We start from the raw sequence: 22,342 nt of genomic DNA on the forward strand, positions 1-22,342 counted from the left end.
AAGAAGATCATCACATGTGATGAGATGTGGATTTTCCAGTATGATCCAGAAATAAAGAGTCAGTCGATGCACTGGAAAACTCCCAGGTCACTGAGAATGAAAAAAAAAAAAAGCAACAATGAGCAAGTCAAAACTGAAGGCAGTGCTGATTGTTTGTTTTTTATATATATCAATGGCTTGATAATGGTTGAATGGGTACCAGAGGCTCAGACAGTTAACCAACATTATTACCTTGAGGTTCTGGCCAAGAAGAGAGAGAGAATGAGTGAGGAAGAAAGAGACCTAATCTGTGGAAGAACAATGCTTGGATTGTCTATTAGGACAACACTTCAGTCCACAGTGCATTGTCTGTAAAGCAATATCTGGCTGATAAGAAGATCCCAGTGTTGGATCATCCACCTTACTCACTGGACTTAGCTTCATCTGACTTTACCTTTTTCCAGAGTTGAAATCCACATTGAAGGGCACCCATTTTTAGTCAGTGGATGAGTAAAGGAGAAAACAGCAGTGCTACTGAAGCAAATAACACCTGATGACTTGCAGCATTGCTTCTAACGATGGAAAATTCGTATGCAACAGTGTATAGATAGAGGAGGAGGAGTATGTTGAAGGGAATAACAACAATTAAGTTGTACAATTGTAATAATAAACTACATTTTTGCAACCAGTCTTGTTATTTAATAGCCACACCTTGTGTGTGTGTGTATTGTTCAATGTTATATCAGGATGATGAATTAAATGAAGAAGAAGACAACTGCGACAGCTGAAGTACCACAGATTCTACCAGAAGAAGTTATGTGGAGCATCCAAAATGGGAAAGCTGCAAGTGAGGATGGAGTTATAGCTGAACTTCTAAAAACAGGTGGAGAAATAATCTACAAACTCTTAGCAAAACTATTTACTTTATGCCTTAAGAAAAATGATTTACCAACAACATGGAAGAAGGCTACCCTAATTCTGATACATAAAAAAAGTGAGATAGAAGACTTGACAAACTACCAACCTGTCAGTCTACTATCAGTAGTTTACAAAGTGTTCACAAAATTCTTAGCTCATAGGCTTTGTGCAACTCTAGACCTAGCACAACCAAACAAACAGGCAGGCTTTTGAAGGGGCTTTAGTACAATGGACCATATTCAAATTGTACAGAAGATTATTGAATGGTGTAATGAATATCAATTACCACTGGTGGTATCAAAAAGTTTCGAGACTAGTTTTGTAACACGCCAACAGATGGCAGCACAAGGCTGCATGGACAGTCACAGGGAGCACCTACCTTCATAAGTCAGTGTGCCAAAAGACATCATCCTGTGTACATCGGGAGCTGTGCTACTGGTGCTATTCTGACCACATCTGTGATTTCATCATGAACAGCAAGTTAGAACAAAGAGCAAATGTGAAATTCTGCGTAAAACTGGGCAGATCTGCCACAGAGACGTTTGACATGATTCGGCAAGTTTACGTCGATGCTGCAGTGAGTCATTCAAGATGTTTTGAGTGGCATGTGCGCTTCAAGAGCGGAAGAACATCACTGGAAGACGATGAGAGATCAGGAAGACCTTCGTTGAGCTCAACTCCTGAAAATGTCGAAACCATTCGGCAACTTGTGCATGAGGATCGTTGGAGAACACTCCACAACATCGCTGCCATTGTTGGTGTGTCATACGGAACAGTCCAGGCAATCCTCACGTGTGATTTGAACATGCTGCGTGTTGCTGCCAAGTTCATCCCCAGGCTGCTGACCCAGGAGCAGAAGGAGCACCCCGTCAAAGTCTGCCAAGAACTCTGTCAGCGTGCCGTGAATGATCTGTCCTTCATGTCGAGGATCATTACCGGTGATGAAACTTAGCAACAGTCTTCACAGTGGGAGAGCCCATCATCTCCACAACCGAAAAAGGCGAGGCAGGTCTGCAGCTCGATCAAGTGCATGCTCATCGTCTTTTTCAACATTTGTGGCATTGTGCATCGAGAATTCGTCCCCAGGGGCCAGACCGTCAATAGCGAGTTCTAATGGCAGGTTTTAAGGCATCCGAGGGAGGACATTCAACGACAGAGACTGGATCTGTGGCACGCGAAAAACTGGATGCTCCACGATGACAATGCACCCTGTCACCGAGCTCCTCACATGTGAGTTTCTTGCTGGAAATACCATGATCTCACTTCTGCACCCACCCTACTCGCCAGATTTGACTCCTGCAGACTTCACCCTCTTCCCAAAAGATGAAAATCCAGCTCAAAGGTCTGTTTTGACGCCATTGCGGAGATCCAGCGCGAATCACAGGAAGTGCTTGACACTCTCAGAAAAGAAGACTTAGGACTCATTCCAGAAGTGGCAGGAACGCTGGGAGCGCTGTATTGCTATGCAAGGGGACTATTTTGAAGGTGATAGTGTGTAAATGTAGATAAATAAAGTAATTTCTCATAAACAGAGCTAGTCTTGAAACTTTTTGATACCACCTCGTATGTCTTGGTTTTATTGACTATGAGAAAGCCTTTGATTCACTTAAAACTTAACTCAAATTGGCAGTACTTAAAGCATTGCAAATTATGAAACCAACAAATGGAGGAGCCATACATCAGGACCATCAAATCAGCATACACGAATGCCACAGCAGCAATTCATTTCAATGGAAACATCTCTGCTGTGGGAATACAGAGAGGTATAAGACAGGGTGATACAATATCTCCAAAATTATTCACAGCTTGCCTAGAAGAAATATTCAAACTTCTTGATTGGGAAGGGAAAGGTTTTACGATAAATGGAAAATATTTAAGCCATTTATGCTTTGCAGATAACAAAGTTATCTTTGCTTCAACTGCGCATGAATTACAGATTCGTATCCACGAACTCCAAATTGCTATCAAAACATTTGGCCTAAAGATAAACTTAAAGAAGACCCAAGTTATGTTCAACAGCTATGTCCAACCAGAAATAATAAAAATCAATAATGAGGAAATTAAACAAGTAGATCGTTACATATACTTAGGACAACAGATATCAATGGAACAAAATATCATGGACGAAATTAAAAGGTGCACGATGCTTGGGTGGAAAGCATTTGGAAAATTATATTCAATATTCAAAACCCAACTCCCATCATGCCTGAAGAGAAAAGTTTTTAACCACTGTATTCTTTCTGTACTGACATATGGCGCTGTGAAACATGAACACTGAATGCAAAGGAAATTCAAAAATTAAGAACAACACAATTTAGTATGGAAAGAAGTATGCTTGATGTCACAAAATTGGATCAGAAAAGGAATACATGGATAAGAAATCAAACCAAAGTCTCTGACATCATAGGAAAAATGAAATATCTGAAGTGGCAATGGGCATATTGCTTGAAGATAAGATCAATGATGGACAAAAGAAGTACTGGATCGGATTCCACGAGAGGAAAAATGACCATGATGCTGACCTAAATCACAGTGGATTGATGATATCGTCAGATTTGCAGGAGTGACATGGGAAAGGAGCACCATGGACAGACAGTTTTGGAGTAATCTTGGAAAGGCCTTCATCTAGCAGCAGATTGACAATGGCTGATGATGATGATGATGATGATCATATATATATATATATGTAGAGAGAGAGAGAGACACACACACACAGACAACGGTCCACAAGTCATAGAACAAGCCATAGTAATGGCCTATCTTTGAGAAGCAACTGCATAAGGTTTTCAACATTACCAGATTTTTTTTTTATTAGTTATGAGAAAACCACAGCACGTAAATTCCTTCCATTCTTGGTTTCACAAAGATGGGTCCTTTCTATGGAATGTTAATTGACTTATGGGCCAATTTGTGTGTGTGTGTGTGTGTTACACCCTAGAATGAAGTCAGTGGACATCCTCATGGGCAAGGGGCATCGTACCATGTAACCAGTCACGTGTTTGTAATCAGTATGCATTAGGAATATGATGCTCCCAAGTCAGTGAACTATATCTGGGTGAAATGACTGTGTGAAGGAACGAATGGGGTTTGAAAGAGGCATTGTGATAGGATGCCATATTGCATGCCTATCTGTTTGGCAAATTGTTGACAAATTGGACCATCCCAGATCAACAGTCAATGAAACATACTGAGATAGAAGTTCAGAAAGTCAAGTGCTGTTCGCTGTGAGCAATCCACTGCAATCATCGAACATGACTGTAGGATGCTATGAAGGATAATATGTAAAAACTGACATTCGTTGGCCAATGAATGTGGAGTTACGGGCATCGACTGGGACACAAGTCCACACAAAAACATTCAGAACTATATAATATTCTCCATTACCTTTTCTTCAGGATATTTTTAAGCACACTTGATTCCATCAGCAGCATGTAGCGATCATCAACTCTCATCAAGGAGTGCTCTCTCAGAAATTGCTAAGCGTTTATTTGCAAAGTTGGCAAACTGCAACCCAAGGGTTGATCTACTCCACATCCTAGTATTATATGGCTCACAAAATAAGGATCTTGTTTAAATCTGTGCCTGCCAAGTGGTGAATGATAAACATCAAAATAACATCAAGACATGTTGATAGTGAATGAGCTTGTGTGACTGATGATAAGATAGCAAGAATGAATGGCAGAGGAAAAAGGGTGTGAGATTTGAAAGCTGCGTTGGTGAGGATTAGGCCAGAGACAAAGTGGATGCAGATTAAAATGAAGAGAATTGTAGATGTGTGTGTGTGTGTGTGTGTGTGTGTGTGGAAGAGTAAAGAAGACAAATGAATGATGTTGATATGAGAGAAGTAATGAAAGACTCGCAAGTGAAATATGAGGGATTCGATTATTAAAGGTGTGGTGAATGAGAAGATGCACAAAATTAGTTTGGGAGCTAAGATGAATAGAGGGATTGTGGCATTGGATATAAAGAGTAAGTGAGCAAGAGTTGGAAGTGGTGGTGATGTGGACAGAACAGAGAATATCCATGAAAATGTGTGCCGATGGTGTAACAGAAGATAACGTTGAAAGAGAGAGAGAGCGCTGATTGAAAGAATAGTATTATGACAGATGTAAAAAATGAAGAGTTGGCTGTAATGAAGGAGATGGCATGGCTACATGATGTGATACACAGGACAAAGTGTGAGCTGGAGCGAATGCAGAAAAGTCTTGAGTGGTTCAGCTGATAACAGAAAGAAAGAAATGTGAGAAAAGCGAAAGGAATATTTGGCTAAGAGAGAAGGAAATATTAAGGGGGGGGGGGGAGAGAAAGAATCCTGTATAGCGATTTTATCATAAAAGGTGTTATTAACAAGAGACTGAGAGAATTGTGCTTCCTGAGTGCAAAAATTAACAATGTTAGCAAGGCTATTAGAGTGCAGAAGGGTAAAAGGGAAAGAGTTGATTGTTTTGGCTGAAATGAATGATCTGAAAAGAGAGGAATATGGCATGAGGGAGGACATGAAAGAGTTGCTGAAAGTAGCAAAAGAGAAGAAGGAGAGTTAAGACAGTGAGGGTGTTGCAGCAGTATGACAGAGTTGAGCTGAGAAGCAGGGCCATAATAGCGAATGAATCATCGAGTAGGTTATGCAGGAAGAATGATGTGGAATTTGTGGAGTGAGTTTGACTGACGAAAGGACCTGTACAGGAAGGATGGTTTGCATCTAAATGAATTTGGTGTCTGGAAAAAGTGTTATTGAATGAAGTAAAAGTGGTTGTGCCAAGTCAGGGTAACTAGAGCTATTAGAGGGGAAGTTGTTGAGTGAATACACCAATGACAGTGAGGCAGTTGAGTGTAATAATGCACATAAAATGCCTAAGTTGTTACTGCAGGTAACAAGTCAGAATGAGATCGTTAGTATAAAGCATCAGGACAACTTGCACGTTTTGAATGTCCCTGGCATTTGAAATGAGGGAGGAGTTTTGGGCATTAGTTAGTTCATCCTCACCAGAGGTTATTGGCATTAGTGAGACAGGGATGATATAGTTAGTGGCATAGAATATGAAGGATGTAGTGTGTTCAGAGCGGATAGAGAGAAAAAAGAATGGGGGGGGTATTATTGATGAAGCTGATGAACTGCAACCAAAGAGTAGAAGTTCAATTGCAGGTTAATGAAAATAGCACATTTGAGGGCCATCTGGTGTAAGATAGTAGCCAGCAGAACAAAAAATGGTTTAATGCTTCTATAGACTAGAGTATCAGTTCCCAACCGGTGGTATGCGTACCTCCTTGGGTACGTACTGGACCATTCAGGGGTACATGAAAAATAATCAGTAATGGCGGAAAAACAAGTAAAGTAAACAAAATGCAAAACATTAGTTATGGAACAATAAATGTTAAGTTTGAATCATTGCTAATGGAGACACTTCAAAATTAGCTCACATCAGCAAATGATGATTGATGAGGGCATGGCTCCCTCCCCAAAACCACTCTTCTACCAATCATTATGCACAGCTCATGCATCACTTTTGTGACCCATCCTCCTTTCCAGAACAATCGCGTGTTACTAAGAAATGACCTTTATGATAACGAACCTTCCACTGACTTCCATTTGCGACGTTTCTAGAACTTCTCCAAAAATAGATATACATCTGTAGCCAGACTGTTTGATCAGTTCAGTTATTGACTGAGTACAAGTAAGTGCGTTGTCTTTAATTGTGATTCTTTTCAAGTAGTTATTTTATTTAATGTTTAACATAGTTTCTGTTATTATTGTCAATGATTTTTAAGTGTGCCAGTTATGGATCAGTGGTTAAAAACAGGAACTGTTAAAAAACCAAAACTTGATATGGATTATAACCCGTCACCAAGTACTTCTCAACACGTGTCTGCAACTACGAGTACACCCACACTGGGAGATAGTAAAAAGGTGCGTGCCTCAGGTACTGCACAGAAGAAAAGGAAATACTCTGAAGAGTATATTAAATATTGGTTTTCATTTGTAGGGATGATGACTGTCCTAACCCTTTGTGTGTGTGTGTGTGTGCGGGGAAGTATTATCCAACGTTGCATGAAACCCTCTCTACTCATGTGACATTTAGAAACTAAACATCCTATGTATAAAAAAAAAAAAAAGAAATGCATTCATTTCAGCACTTAGAAAAGCATCCAAATGTAACTTCATATACATGACGTCAGGAAAGAAAGACAATGAGAATGCAATTGAGGCTTCCTACCATATTGCTTATTGCATAGCTAAATGTGGTAAAAGCCAAACGATAGCTGAAGATTTAATTTCTCTTTGTATTAAGGATGCCGTTTTTTGTATGTTTGGGGAAGAACATGTTCTTAAAATCGATACTATCTCTTTTTCAAACTATACAATGTCTCGAAGAATTCAGGATATTTCTTACGATGTTGAAGCCGCAGTAGTAGATAGTATTAAAAAAAAAGTAAATTCTTTTCCATCCAGGTCGATGAACGTGTAGATGTTGCTGATTTATCTATTTTGCTTGTCATCATGAGGTACTTGACAGAAAATGAAATTGAGGAAAACCTGTTGCTTTGTTGCTTTGACAGAGCATATCACAGGCAAAGATATTTTTAATGCGATTGATGGTTCTTTCATTGAAAAGGACATTAGTTGGTCTAATTGTTGTGGTGTATGCACTGATGGAGCCAAGTCTATGTCAGGTTGTTTTATAGGCCTACGTGGCCGAGTTAAAGACGTAGCTCCCCATGTACCATGGAGTCACTGCTGCATTCATAGACAAACTCTTGCATCCAAGCCTCTTCATAGTGAACTGAAAGATGTTCTTGATGAGGCTGTAAAATTTGTAAATTTTATTAAGTCAAACCCGTGAAACTCAGATTGTTTAATGTGTTGTGTGAAGAAATGAACAGCCTTCACAGCACATTACTTTTGCATACAGAGGTAAGGTGGCTATCTCATGGCAAAGTACTTACACGGCTGTTTGAACTTAGACATGAAGTCCAGAGTTTTTTTTGAAAACCATCATTTCCGTCTTGTTCCAAAGTTTCATGACAGTGATTGGCTTCAAAGTCTTGCATATTTATCAGATATTTTTCTAGAAATAAACAAACTCAACTTCTTGGGACTTCAAAACATCTCAATCACTATATTCGAAGTAACTGATAAAATTGATTCAATAATTAAAAAACTGGATTTTTGGAAAGCTTGTATTGAAAGAATTCAGCCTGAGGTTTTTGAAACTCTGCACAACTTCTTATCTGAGAATGACTTGCACCTATCCCAAAACATGAAAGAGAATTTATTAGTCACTTGGAAGGTCTCAAAGCCGGCGAAGGTTGATCGATTGGTAGAGCCTCTGCTACTAATCGCTCAGTTAAGTAAGTTTGAGCGCGGTTAGTAGTTGGAAGGGGACCAATCGTTCGATGCTGTCGGCACACTCTCCCTCGATGAGTCTTTGGACTCCCTGGAGGTGTCAAAATAATAATAATAATAATAATAATAATAAAACAATTGGATTGCAGATCCCTTCAATGAAGAATTCTTCAAAGAAGCTAAGCTGTCACTCAATGAAAAAGAGCAGTTGATTGAACTTTCAACCGATTCTTCTTTAAATTCTGATTTTAAAAGAAAGCATCTTATTACTTTCTGGGTAGATGTCAGTGAGGAATACGAACAGCTCAGTGAGAAGGCACTCAAATACCTCTTGCCATTTACTAATACTGAACTAGTGGAGAGAGCATTTTCTTCTTCTTCTTACACCTTCATAAAAAATAAGTAGTGCAACTAGCTTAATGCAAGTCTGGATTTAAGACTGTATCTTGCATCTTTTGAGCCTGATTTCAAGAAACTAACTGCACCAGAGCAAGCTCAACGATGTCACTAACAATGTTTCAGTCGGCTAGTGATCTGTATACCAATTATTACAGGTGACACAAATATTAATATTATAATCAAAATATATAATGAAAAGTTTGTTAGATACTTGATCATCATTATCAATATTTAACCTGAAGCTATACTTATTTCTGTGTTACGAATATTGTAAAATTAAATCTGTGGTTTGTACTTTTAGTGTAGTAATTTTCCTTTCCCAACCCATTACCTCATTTCCACTATTTTACATTAAGATAGGCATTGAACAAAAGTGTCAATATTTAAAAACAGCTATTTTAAAAACAAGGGGTACAATTTATAGAAATGGGTTTAAAAGGGGTACACAAGTGGAAAAAGCTTGGGAACTAGAGGATGTAAAGGATGATGGGAATAGTGTGCATCAGCAAATAAGCTCAATGAGTGAAGGGCAGGTAATTATTATGGAGGACTTAAACTATGGGAACATATTTTGGAATGAGGAAAGGACACATGGGAGAATTGAAATAGAATTTACACGGTTACTAAGGGATAATTATTTGAAGCAGCATGTGATGGAATGTACTAGGGGTTAAAGAGTGCTATATCTAGTAATTTAATCAGAGAATTTTTCAATAACCAATATGGCTGCATTACATACCAGTTGGTGAGAGTGATCATATGACCTGAGAAGTGGCTAAATGTGTGGAATAAGAGGGGGGGGGGGTATATGTAGAATACAGGGCAGGTAAATATGACAAAGCTTAGGAGACAGCTTGGATCAGTTCCATGGCATGTGAAACAGCATTACTAAATTACTAAATGAACACTTTGCAAGAGTACATCATCTGGGGGGGGGGCGGCGAGACATTACTGTAACAAGAGATTCAAAGGCTTATATGAAAACAGAGGTAAATGAGCTGGAGGTGGAAACCATATTAGATAACCTTGATGTGAATAGAGCTATAGGAATAGTGGATATATCAGCTCATATTTTGCGATAAAGTGCAAGAGAATTGGCAGATGACCACTTGTTTAATCTAAGTTCTGCTTTGGGTAAGTCCCATGGGGATACATGGGCCACCGTTATTCTAAACTGAACCACATATTTAGAAAAAATGAATCTGCTAGTCTCGGACAATAGTACATACCAACTTGTTAACTACGACTCAGCCAATAGAATAAAAAAGAAAACAGAGAAACTACTTAAATGAATTATTACATGGCCCGAAGATACAGTCAAAAAATTACTTCTGCACTACGTTCTTTCCTGAGAATTTGTGGTCTACCAAAATACACAAACAAAACTCCATCTGATAGTTGAAGGTATAGACAGCCTGAATTATCACCTAGCCAAGAAATTAGCGGCAACACTCAAGGAGTTAGTGGGTCGTCCCCCCCCCTCCTACATCAGACACACAACACTCTTCATAAACATAATCAAAGACATTACATTAGAAAAAGATGATTTATTAGTCAGTTTTGACATCTCTGCCCTCTTTGGGAATGTCCCAATCAATGACACAATCCTTCTTTTACAGAACAAATTCCTTCCAGATATCACGGTGCTCTTTTCGCATATATTGCGTTCTGGTTATTTTGTATGGGCTCATGCCATTATTCCCCCCCATATTGCTAACTTTTATATGGAACATTTTCAGCAACATGCTCTAGATTCCTCTCCTTTAAAACCCAAAGGCTGGCTTAGATACGTTGACAATGTTTTTGTGATCTGGCCTCATGGCCGCCAGACACTAGACACTTTCCTTAGCCACCTAAACAAACAAACAACACAATCGCATACAATTCACAATTGAGATTGAAAAACAGAACACACTTCCGTTTCTAGATATGCTTGTCGCATGTCTTCCTTCTGGCAGTCTTTCCCTCACTGTTTACCGGAAACCGACACATACTGGCTAATATATACACATAAACTCCTACCACCACCCATCAGAAAAACTAGGTGTCATTAATACTCTAAAAAACAGGGCTTTGAAGATCTTCTCCAATGAACAAGTGCTGAAAGACAAATTTAAAGTTATCAGCAATACTTTTCTAAAAAATGGTTACAGCCAAAACACTATTAACAAAATTCTCTACAAGACCTCAATTAAAAACGAAGATAAACCAGACTACGATAAAACTATAACCATTCCATACATTAAAGGGACATCAGATAGAATTCTACTGAAATACAACCTCAAAGACACCTTTAAACCTCTTGCAAAATTAAAAAGCTTACTGAACTCATCCAAATACCCATTCTTTCCATTGGCCCACCGTGACGTATACCATATTTATTGAACCTGTAATCGACCATATATATAGGGAAAAACAGGATGCACAATTCCTATCAGACAAAAGGAACATAAACGACACATTAAATATAATAACTATGGTGAAGCTGGCCTTTCTGATCATGCCCTGAACACTTTACATAGAATTGACTGGAAAAGTACCAGTTGTTTACATCACAATAGAACATTCATACCATGTTCTATTGTGATGTAAACAATATACCATGTTCTATTGTTTACATCACAATAGAACATGGTATGAATGCAAATTTAAAGAATCCTGTGAGATTCTTATGAACCACCCCAATCTGAACAATAATGATGGTCTAAAAATCCCAAACATATGGAAGGCACATATTTTATCCACAGAACCTTTCTCCTTAAGAGTTAACTATAAACAGGAATGTAGATAATCCAGAATCCTAAATCTAATATAACAATTATAATTTAAAAATAGGACATCATTGTTACTGTAAGAAAACTATCCATAAGAAAGAATGTTTTTCTCATGTTAGCTTTGATGTAGTTTCTAAGTAATTAATTAATTTATTTATAATTAATTAATTATAATTTTTTTTTTTTTTTTTTTTTTTCACTAGAGGTCATGCTAGTAGAATAACCAGTGATCAAATCATTGTTTCTTTAGCTTACTGTGTGAAATGTAACTCAGCTTGTCCTTGTATATTTGTATATACTCCAGATGATGACCTTAATATGAAGGTCGAAACATTGAGAAATTAAAATAGTTATTTATAACATGGTTATAAAGTACATAATTTCTAAAATGAATGCTGATCACTGTTCAACACTAAAAGAAAGGATTTTGATAAGATGCAGTTTACATAGTGTACTGAATAGGAGGAAGAGGGATGATATGATAGATGTACAATTTGGTAAGGTGTTGTTATACAGTAGTATTAATGTTGAAGATGTTTTTCATAAAATGGTGGGAGATAACCAGAGATCATCCCTGGAAGCTGTATAATGAGGATGTAAGCTAGGAAATGAGAAGCAGAACCTCCCGTGATGGGTCTTTGACTCCATGGGGGGGGGGTCTTACTTATTCTCTTCACGCCCAGTGGCACATAAGGCTAAGATCCTTTCTTTGCACAACTTTCTGTCCAGAGTCAATGTTCTTGCTTCTAACCAGCTTCATTTCTTTCCTTCTCCATCATCCTTCACCATGTGAGGTTTGGTCTTCTTCTCCTACACCTTCTTTCAGGGGTCCAAGTCAGAGCCACCCTTGGGATGTCATCGTGGTTCATCCTGAGTACATGTCCCATCCATCTCCATCTGTGCAATTTAATTTCATCTTAATACTTTTTATGTTAGTTATTTTATATAATTCTTTATTTGATATTTGGTTTGGCCAATCAATTTTTAAAATTTTTCTAAGACATTTGGTTTAGAAACTGTTTAACTTTTATTCCTGCACTTTGCTTACTTTCCAAGTTTCTGCTCCTTAGAGTAAAACAGATCTAACATCTTATTATTTAAAAAGATCAATTTTGTTTTAATCTTGTATGCTGCAAATTTCCATATTGACTATAACCTTTTAAAAGCTTTGCAGGCTTTGTTTATTCCCTGTTTAATATCTTCATCTGTGCCACCATTTTTGCTGACTGTTGCTCCAAGACAGTGAAAGTCTGTCACATCTTTTACTTCTATGTTGTCTATCTTTAAAGTTTCTTTACTTTTATTATTAATCCTTATCATTTTTGTTTTATCTTTATTTATTTTTAAGTCTGCTGAGGTGCATTTTGTCTTAATCTGTCTGTTTTCTGTTGCAAATCAGTGAAACAAGAAGAAATCAGGTAATGTCATCTGCATAATCTAGGTCTTCAAGACATTATCTTAAGCCAGCTTTGGTTTTCTTGGTTTTGGTTATAACCCAATTTGTCACTGTGTTGAAAAGTAGACCAGACAGTATGCATTCTTGTCAAACTCCAGTTACAATGGGGAAGGCTTCTGTCTCAGAGTTCTGCACCAAAACTCAGGATCTACTGTTTTCATACATTTATTTGATAATATTAATTATCTTATTTGGTATGCCACAGATGCTTAGAATTTTCCTGTGAATTTCTCTGTTAATGCAATTGAAGGCTTTGGCAAAGTCTGTAAAATTCAAGCACAAGGGGACATCAAATTCTAAAGTTTGTTCTATAATGTTTTTCAAAATGAAAATCTGTTGTATTGTTCCCAGCTTCAGTTCTGCTTGTTCCTTCCTCAGTATTATGATACTTGGATTTCATTTTTCATTCTTTCCAAAATAAAATAAATACCTTTCCTGATACATATAGAAGGCTAATTCCTCTCCAGTTTTCACATTTTGTTAAGTCCCATCTCCTTTTTTTTTTTAATTTGGTATTTTCACTATCACTGCTTCTTTCCACTGGTCTGGTATTTTCTCATTTGATTCAGTTTCCAGAATCAGATTGTATAATTTAGTTAACTCATTCATAGCAGTGCCTTTATCTATGTTTAGTAATTCAACGTATATATGTTGTCATTTCCACATGCTTTTATGGACTTTTGTTTCTTTATTGTGTTTATTACTTCACTTAGGGTGATTTTTTCAATGCTTATGTTTAGTTTATCTTGTTCTAACTGTTTTAGAAGTTCTTTGTGTTAACTTTGTCATAATTTTCTGTTACATTCAAAGTTTCACTAAAATACTGTTTCCAGTGGTCTTTTACTTCCTGTTCCTTTGTTGACAACTTTCTGTTTTTATCCTTTATACAAGTTTCCAATTTCTTTTTTCTTTCCAGACAATTTTTGCATTATTTCATATACTGTATTAAGTTGTCCCATGTCTACTGCTCTGTGCTTCCATTGCCAGATTTTCTATATAAAACCTTTTGTCTGTTCTGGCTGATGTCTTTACTTTTTTTGTCAACAGAATTATATTATTCTGTTGTCAAAGCCTTTTGTCAACAGAATAAAGATAAAGCCTTTTGGACTTTTGACTGCCTTGTAGTATTTTTATTCTTTTCCTTTCCTCGATTAAATTTCAAATATTTTGGGTTATCCATTCTTTGTTTATTTTTTCTCCAGTCATCTTTAAATGTTTTTTAGCACAGTCATTATAAGCTTCTTGAAACGTTTTCCATTTATCATTTGCTCTCTTTTGATAGTCATTTTCTTCATCCATTTGCTCCAGTTTTGTGAATCTGTTTCTAATTGATTTGATGAACTGTTCTTTTATTTCTTTGTTATTTAGCTTTGCTGTATCATATCTGTTTCTATTCTTTCTCTCATTTGTTTTATTTGCTTTAAGTTTTAATCTTAGTTTGGCTAGTACTGAGAAATGATCTGACCCAATATCTGCTCCTCTTCTTACCTTCACATCCAGAATTGATCTTCTGTATTTTCCATTTATTATTATGTGATCAATATGGTTTCTGGTTTTTTTATTGGGAGAAGTCCAAGTAAGTTATGGATATCTTTGTGTTTAAAAAAGCTATCTTGTTTAGGTCATGTCATGTTTAGGTATTTTATCTATTACTTTTTGAAGTTGTTCATAAATTTTTTCCTTTTTCTCATCATCAGCATCATTTGTAGCCATGTAGATTTGCATTATTGACATTTGACTTATGTTGGGTTAAAGTGTGCAGTAATGATTCTGTCATTTACTAGTTCCCATTCAATAAGGCTTTTAGCCTTTTTATTTAGTATTAGTGCTACTCCTTTAACACTTTGAGTCCTATCAATGTAAATATTCATCGATTGCACGTGAACCTAGAAGCCCATCGATGTATATTTACATTGCTAAATTAAAAATTTCGAAAATAATAATATGTGCTTGAAATTCATTATCAGACTGTACTGTAGTTAAATTTGAACCTTCAGCTTCATTATCCATGAGGATGGTTGACTTTTATCAAGAAAAAAGGGAATTTATATTAATATATAGTAACGTTTGCCCATCATCTACATCACATACGATCGCACCTGTTCATGTTTATATTACATCACGCTTTCATAACTCTGGCTGCTCCAATCTAAACAATATAATTGATTCACGACTCTCTTCTTGTGACGTGAGAGAATTGTTTTACACCCAGGGATGTTAAACTGTTCTTGGCTGAATGCAAATTAGAACAAAATGCTCAAGGAAATACTCGATAACGAAGATCTGAATTAGATGATTGGGCAGGCAGTGATCCAGAACAGGAGGAAGCAGATCACCCCACAAATGTGAGCTCCGAGTCAAGCAACAGTGATGCAGAGCTTCGAACGAGGGGGTGATCAAATTTGAGGCTGTTCAGAGAGTCAGGTTCACGATTGCATGTGAGGTGTGGCATTTCAAAAACTGAATGGCCTAATTCAATAATTTACCACTCAACTTTTGTCGCCAATAGTGGATAATTATAGTGATGCACACCCCTATGTAAAATGATATTTTCATCATAATAATAACACACACATATTTTATTTATAATTTTCATTATTTATGTAACATCTAAGCAATATTTTGACTGAATTTGTTGAATTTTGAACACTAAAGAAGTAAATATAAGTAGAAACTGATAAAAAATTAACTTTTTTTTTTTTTCAAAAACCTTGATTTCTTGCGACCCATTTCTGGAGCCCATACCACATGTATAACTAAAATTTTTCTTCTGATTAATTGTCAAAGATGCTAACTAAAAGACAAAAATAATTATTTGGATATTCCATAGAAATACTGCATAGCAGTTTTCTCAAATAGAGAGAAAACAGGGTTCTTTAAGTCCCAGTAGGTCCAGGACTCAAAGTGTTTTAATGTGTCTGTTTTCATGACCAGAGTATGGACTGTATGTTTGTCTTCAGTTACCATCTGTCCAAAACTTGTCCATCTCAGCTCACTAATTCCCAGAATGTCTATATCATAAGCATCCATTTCTGAGATGATCTGTCTTGTTTTTCCAATTTCATATAAGGTTCTTACATTCCATGTTGCAAATTTCAAGTTACATTTTGGTGACACCAGTTGACTCTTTTTCCATATTAGAGCTTCCAAAAGGATTTCACTCTGAGACTTCATTTTTGCTGTTTTTACTTCCCAGCTGAGATAGTTGCTGTCTGGTGTCTTGCAGAGTATTCTGTTCCTTTCATCGTTATGGTTTGTTCAGGTTTTTAGTTTCATAATCATTTGGCTTTTCTTGGAAAGGGAGATTAGTCCTTTGCTAAACCCTCCTCCATTCTCAACTGGGCTTGGGACCAGCTATGCCGGAGTTCAATGGGGGTCTTAGGATGATAATAATAAATAAATATTGTAACAAAATCATGAAATTGTTGTTTCATTAGCCATTGTGGTAAGGTGATGGTGCCTTGCTTATTTATTTGCTTGCTTTTGTTGTACTATTGTTATAATAGAGATTTCATTCTCAAATAAAAAACATGAAAAACATTAACTGCTTCCTCAAGGGATAACTTATAGAATACATTTCAACTGTCAAACACAATTTTTAGTGAAGTTGACAAATTAAATATGGTTATGAAAATACAGTAAAGAAGGCAGATGTTTGCTTCTAGTTGGAAAAATTTATATGGAATAAGAGAGAAATTATCCAAAATACAAAACTAGGTCTACAAGACACTTCTCAAACCAATTTTGACTTTTGTATCTGAGAGTTAAATTATAAATAAGACTAGTGATCAGAGACTGAAGAAGATAACAGATATGAGAGTTCTGAGAAAAATTCTGGGTATTAACAGATGGCAGTAGTGTCAGAATCATGGGGGGGGGGAATTAAGAGTGTTTGCAATGTTAAAGCATTGTTAGCATTTGAGCAATGTATGAACTGAGTAGCTATGATCACTTAAACAGAATGTGAGAGGAAAGGTTAGCAACTATGTGCTTGATGATAGAAAAAAAGATTCAGAGGAAGACTAAGGCCAGAGTGGATTGGTGCAGTTAGAACTTTGTTAAAAGATGGAAATATAAGATCTGACAATAATGGAATCCTGAGAACTAACAAACTGATCTGGAGGGAAATTGCTGATAGAAAGTCGGTAATAATATAAACTTAATCATGTAGTATTATTATTATGGTATGTTATACATCTCTTGAGGGTATTTGAATCATCAGGAATTTGATGATGATGATATAACTATACATTTAATACATAGTCATATCATTATCAAATAAAATGGACTATAAATTTTGAAAAGTAAAACGCAAAGACTGAAAAGGAACAAAAACTAGTGAAATAGATTTATTATTATTATGTAACACCTCCAGGGAGTCCAAAGACTCATCGAGAGAGGGAATCTACTCTACAACTCTCTGTCTCAACCAACCACAACTACCTTCATCATCTACACCAACGCCATCTACAGCCGACCATTACTAGTATTTTCACAGACAATCACAAACATCCATGCCCATAGCAGGATTCGAATCCGCAGCCTTTTGGCTGGAGAGTGGATATGCTAACCACTCAGCCAACCAGGGCCGGTAAAGATATAAGGATCAGCATGAAAACTTAATTTCATGGTGATCCTGTTGAATTCTAATGGCATTCTCAGCTTATCTGTAATATCATATGGATCATGTCATTTGCCTTATTGTTTAAATTGAAACTATCTGTACATCTTTATTTATCTTAACATATTGTAATCTATTATGTCACAAAAAATTATCTTGATGCAGGGTCAAAAAAAGTTTGCAACAAGGAAATATTTGTCAATAATATCTGTTTAATAATTTCATTAGGATCTTTACTGGATGTTTCAGTAAAGAGCTGACTGGAGGGTGCAGGTGTTACATTGACAGCATGATGCCATGGCCTCATGCTATTGTGCCAGGTCATAAGGGTGCTGGCTCGTTGATGGTTTGGGGGAGTCTTCTTATGTGACATATTAGGTTGCTTGTTTAGAGATAAAGATATTCATGTTTGGTATTATGGATGCTGTAAACAGCAGTGGTAGACCATAAAGAGAATGGATAGATGACATAAAGGACTAGTGTGGAGTGGGTTTACAGAAGCTGCGACACTGACCACTGGACAAAAAAAAAAAAAAAAAAAAAAAAAGCGGAAGAAGATAGTGAAGCAGGCATTGGAGCCCATGGTTCATGATGATGCTGACTATTTTGACAGCACCAGCATTGCCTATTCACTAGGTGATTAGTTGCAGACTTTTGTGGAGTTGGGGCCTTGATTGTAATGCTGAAAATGCAGCATTATATCCTGCTCTTTGATGGCTTGAAATAGGATTTTTGTTGGTTTAATCTGATATTTTTCATTCATTTAAATTCAGATTCATGTTTTTTTATTTTTTTCAATTCCAATCAAAATTTCAATTTAAGTTTTTCAAAAAATATCAGTTGATGTTTTTTTTTTTCCTCATTTAAATCCAAGAAACATTAGTTTATTGATTCTATTTCAATTTGGTTTCCCATCCCTGATTATAATCTGTTTACAGTGCTAGAAATAGAGCAAATGAGTTCAGTATCCTCTCATACTATAGCCTGTCTGGAGAAAAAAATGTCATCTTGCCTACTTCAGCTGGTGCTGCAATACAAGGGAAATTCACATGTGATCAGTATGAAACCATAAATTGTAATATATAAAAAAAAAATTGAGATAATTTCAGAGTTTATTTTAACTCACTCAGATTCATTCTAAATAAATATTTAGAATTGCTAACAGCTGACTTTTTTTTTTTTTTAAGCAAAGTTTTAGACCCAGATTTAAGTCCATTAGGATTTGATACAGAACAGATGTATAGGTTTTTAAGTGTTAGATTTGATGGAACTACAGCTTCTCTGCAAGAACAATCATTGTACTGGTTGCAGGTGAGTATAGATTTTTTTTTCTTGGTTTTGTTACTCTAAAAAACATAGTGATCACAAATTTTTTATGAGGATAAATATTAATGTTTTAGAAATGAATGTGTTTTACAATGAATTTTATTTTGATTTTCCCCATTAAACAGTAATAATTGTTTTGAACACAATGTGAATTATATGTGTAAGATTTCTGTATTTATTGTAACTTGCCTGTTCCTTTTTATGCAAGTGCACAATGCATTAAGGTATTCCTGGATAAGAATAATTGTATCTTTCTGGATATCATGAGCATCATTGTATGTTAGAAGAACTTAGTGGAGTGGAAATGGAACTGTGTCTCCATATAAGAATTATAAGGTTAAAAATCTATTAAGACTACAGAATACTAACACTAGAGGACATACCTGAATATTCTGGAAGAGAAAGCAAATAGGCATATTTATAGAACTTTCAAATTAATAATTTAAGAATTTTTATAATTTTTTTTTATTTAGCACTTAACTTAATAATGATGTTGAAAATAGTATATGATTGAAAATAATGCCGAAAGTGAAGGACCAATAAATGTTTATTGGTATAAAAAGACTATGAACTAATGAAGACTAAGAACAAAAACTCAAGCTAGCATCATATACAGGCAGCTCTCGGTTTACGACAGTTCAATTTACCCCCGATTTACAATAATGGCGGATGCCTGCATGTGCTTTCTTGCTATAGTGTGGTCTGACTGAGAAGGCACTCTAGTGTTTGAGTGTTTACCCACGCTATTACGACATACAGGTATGTTTTACTGTTGAATCTACCTAATTGTTCTATTTAATTTTTTTTACATACATACATACATACATATTTAAATTGATAAAGTACATAATTACATACCATGTCTGATAAAAGAAGTGCAGAAAAGTTAGCAGAACTTGGTGTGAAGAAGGCACTGAAATCAATCACGCTTGAAAAGAAGATGGAGGTGATTCGAAGAATGGAAGATGGGCAGACACGTGCTTATGTCTGTAGATGTATGAACTTACCTCCATCGACTGTTACTACAAATATGAAAATGCAGATAGAATAAAACAGTCTGCACAACACAAACAGTCTTTTGCATTTAGTACGGCAGTACTAAATGCAAAACATGCAAGTTATAGCAGGGGTAAACTTCATGAAAAAATGGAAAAATTATTATCATTATGGGTGGATGACTTGAATCAGAAAAACATTCCAGTGACGCAGGCTGTTATAACTGAGAAAGTAAAAATAATTTTTGAGGATCTTAAAAAGACAGATGGAGGCGAAGAAACATTTTTAGGAAGCAAAGGTTGGTTCATGAGATTTAAGTCTCGAAGTAAATGTGAAATCGAAGAAAATAACAATTTTCCTAAAGAATTTCAAGACTGTGTAAAACAAAGAAATTATCCTCCTGATCTCATTTTTAATGTTGATGAGACTGAGTTCTACTGGAAAAAATTGCCATCACACACCTTCATTTCCTGTGAAGAACATTCCGCTCCAGGTTTTAAAGCTGCAAAAGATAGACTTACGCTTTTGTCGGGTGCAAATGTCTCCAGAACTTTGAAGCTTAAACCAATGTTGATGTACCATTCACAGACACCATGCACTGTCAAGGGTCTAAAAGCCATGCTGCCAATCTATTGAAAATGGACACAAATTATTTTTGTCTTACCGTGCTTCGCTTCTGTAAAGAAAATTATTTGCCAGTTAAGGCATTGCTTCTCTTGGATAATGCTCCTGGACATCCTCAAAACCTTGCTGAAGTAAGAACACCATTGGATGTCAAGGTTGTTTATATGCCTCCAAACACAACATCGCTTTTGCAACTGATGGATCAGAGGATTATATCAATCATTAAAGCCTATTACCTCCATATAACATTTATAGAAATGGTAAGAGTCTTGGACACTCCAGGAAAAACTATTAAAGACTATTGGCAGTCATTCAATATTTTGAAGGGTATTAACAACATCAAGGCAGCTTGGAACGAAGTGTTAGCAAAGTGTTTAAAAGGAGCACAGCGAAAACTTCTTCCAGTATTTATGCACGACTTTGAGGAATTAGAGCAAGAGGAGAATGTTATTGAAGATGTTACCAAGCTTGCACGAGAGGTGGGATTGGACGATATTACAGCTGAAGATGTGACAGAAGCTTAGAGAGAGATGATAAACCGTTTTCCAATGAAGACTTAAAAGAATTAGCTTAACAATTAAGTCAGTATCCAAAAGAGGAGAAAGAAAATGAAGAAGGTCCTCTGAGAGATATAAAATGGCCGATTTACAGCCTATCCTTGCAAGCATAGAGACATTGACTGATGAACTCTGCGAAATGGACCATGATTGGGAACGGAGTGCGAACGTAAAAAGGAGTGTAATTGCATCTATTTGACCTTACACTGAACTCCTTAAAGAAAGAAAAAGAAAATCTAAGCAGTTAACACTGGATACTTTTTTTCAAAAAAAATGCAGGTGATTCGAAACCAGGAACTTCAACATAGAAATATGTAATATCTTTTCGAAGTTTCATATTTTTTGTATATAATTTTGTTTTGTTTTCGTTATTAATAATTTTATTTTAACAAATATATATGTATGTATTATCAAAACTTTAAATATAATAATGTTACACATACTTCATATGCATATTTTTTGACTGCACAGAACATAACTTTGGACCTCCCATTAAAATTGGGTTCGTTTTATGCCGATGTGGTTTATGCCCGTTTTTTCAGGAAAGGAAGTGAAGCGTAAACCAAAGGCTGCCTGTATACTGCAATTTTTTTTTTTTTTATGTTAGTTAATCTTTTATTTTGTTAGGTTTTTGCTATTTTATGTTTTTATGTACATTGCTTGGCACTTCACTTTCCATATTACTTTGTCTTATACTATTTTCTGCTTCATTATTGAGTTTAGTACTAAACAAAAAATATGATAAAATCCTTGAAGTACTAATTTGAAAGTTCTACAAATATGACAATCATCTTCCATTCATGAATATTCAGGATATGATTGTCTTATCAGTATTCTTTATTAAATAAATTTTAATAAAATGAGAGTCGATTTTTAGACTTGTGGTTGATTAGTTATATAAGGTATTTCTTTCCATTTCCATTAAGTTTGCTGTTACATATTTGTATCAAAAATTGAGGTTACATGAAAGTAATTTTCAAAAATGAAAACTTAGCATAAAGAATTTTTAGGTGATCATTCTAAATGTGAGAACAACATTCTAAATTTGTGATTTGTGCAAAGTCAGCAGCTACAAATGAGAAGCTTCTTAGCTTCTCATACCACTGGAGAATGGAAAAAGAGATTGGTATTTAAGGCATTGGTTAAAGAAGTTCTTGAAGCCTGGAATATGCGAGCATTACAAGGTTTATCAAATGAAGAGAAGGAATGGACTATTGTAATCAATAAAATTTTGGATACGATTTGAGGTCAGAGAGAGCCTTTTATATACATGAGAAGTACAGATCCCTGGATTCTCAGATGTTGGTGAGGAAATCCGAAGGGAACAAATCAAATGACACATAGCAAATG

General features: G+C 35.9%; 1 protein-coding gene across 1 annotated transcript in view; it reads left to right on the forward strand.

The window, feature by feature from the left end:
* Window positions 1–22,342, forward strand: part of unc79 (UNC-79 domain-containing protein) — a 1,277,183-nt gene that overhangs the window by 403,046 nt on the left and 851,795 nt on the right. The window contains exon 19 of the mRNA XM_090395893.1: window positions 18,677–18,800. Within this exon, the coding sequence (XP_090252019.1) occupies window positions 18,677–18,800 (124 nt within the window). The remainder of the gene's footprint in view (window positions 1–18,676; window positions 18,801–22,342) is intronic.

This window comes from Typopeltis vanoorti, chromosome 1 (assembly GCF_054136105.1).
Source record: "Typopeltis vanoorti isolate ZY-2024b chromosome 1, IOZ_Tvanoo_1.0, whole genome shotgun sequence".
NCBI lineage: Eukaryota > Metazoa > Arthropoda > Arachnida > Uropygi > Thelyphonidae > Typopeltis > Typopeltis vanoorti.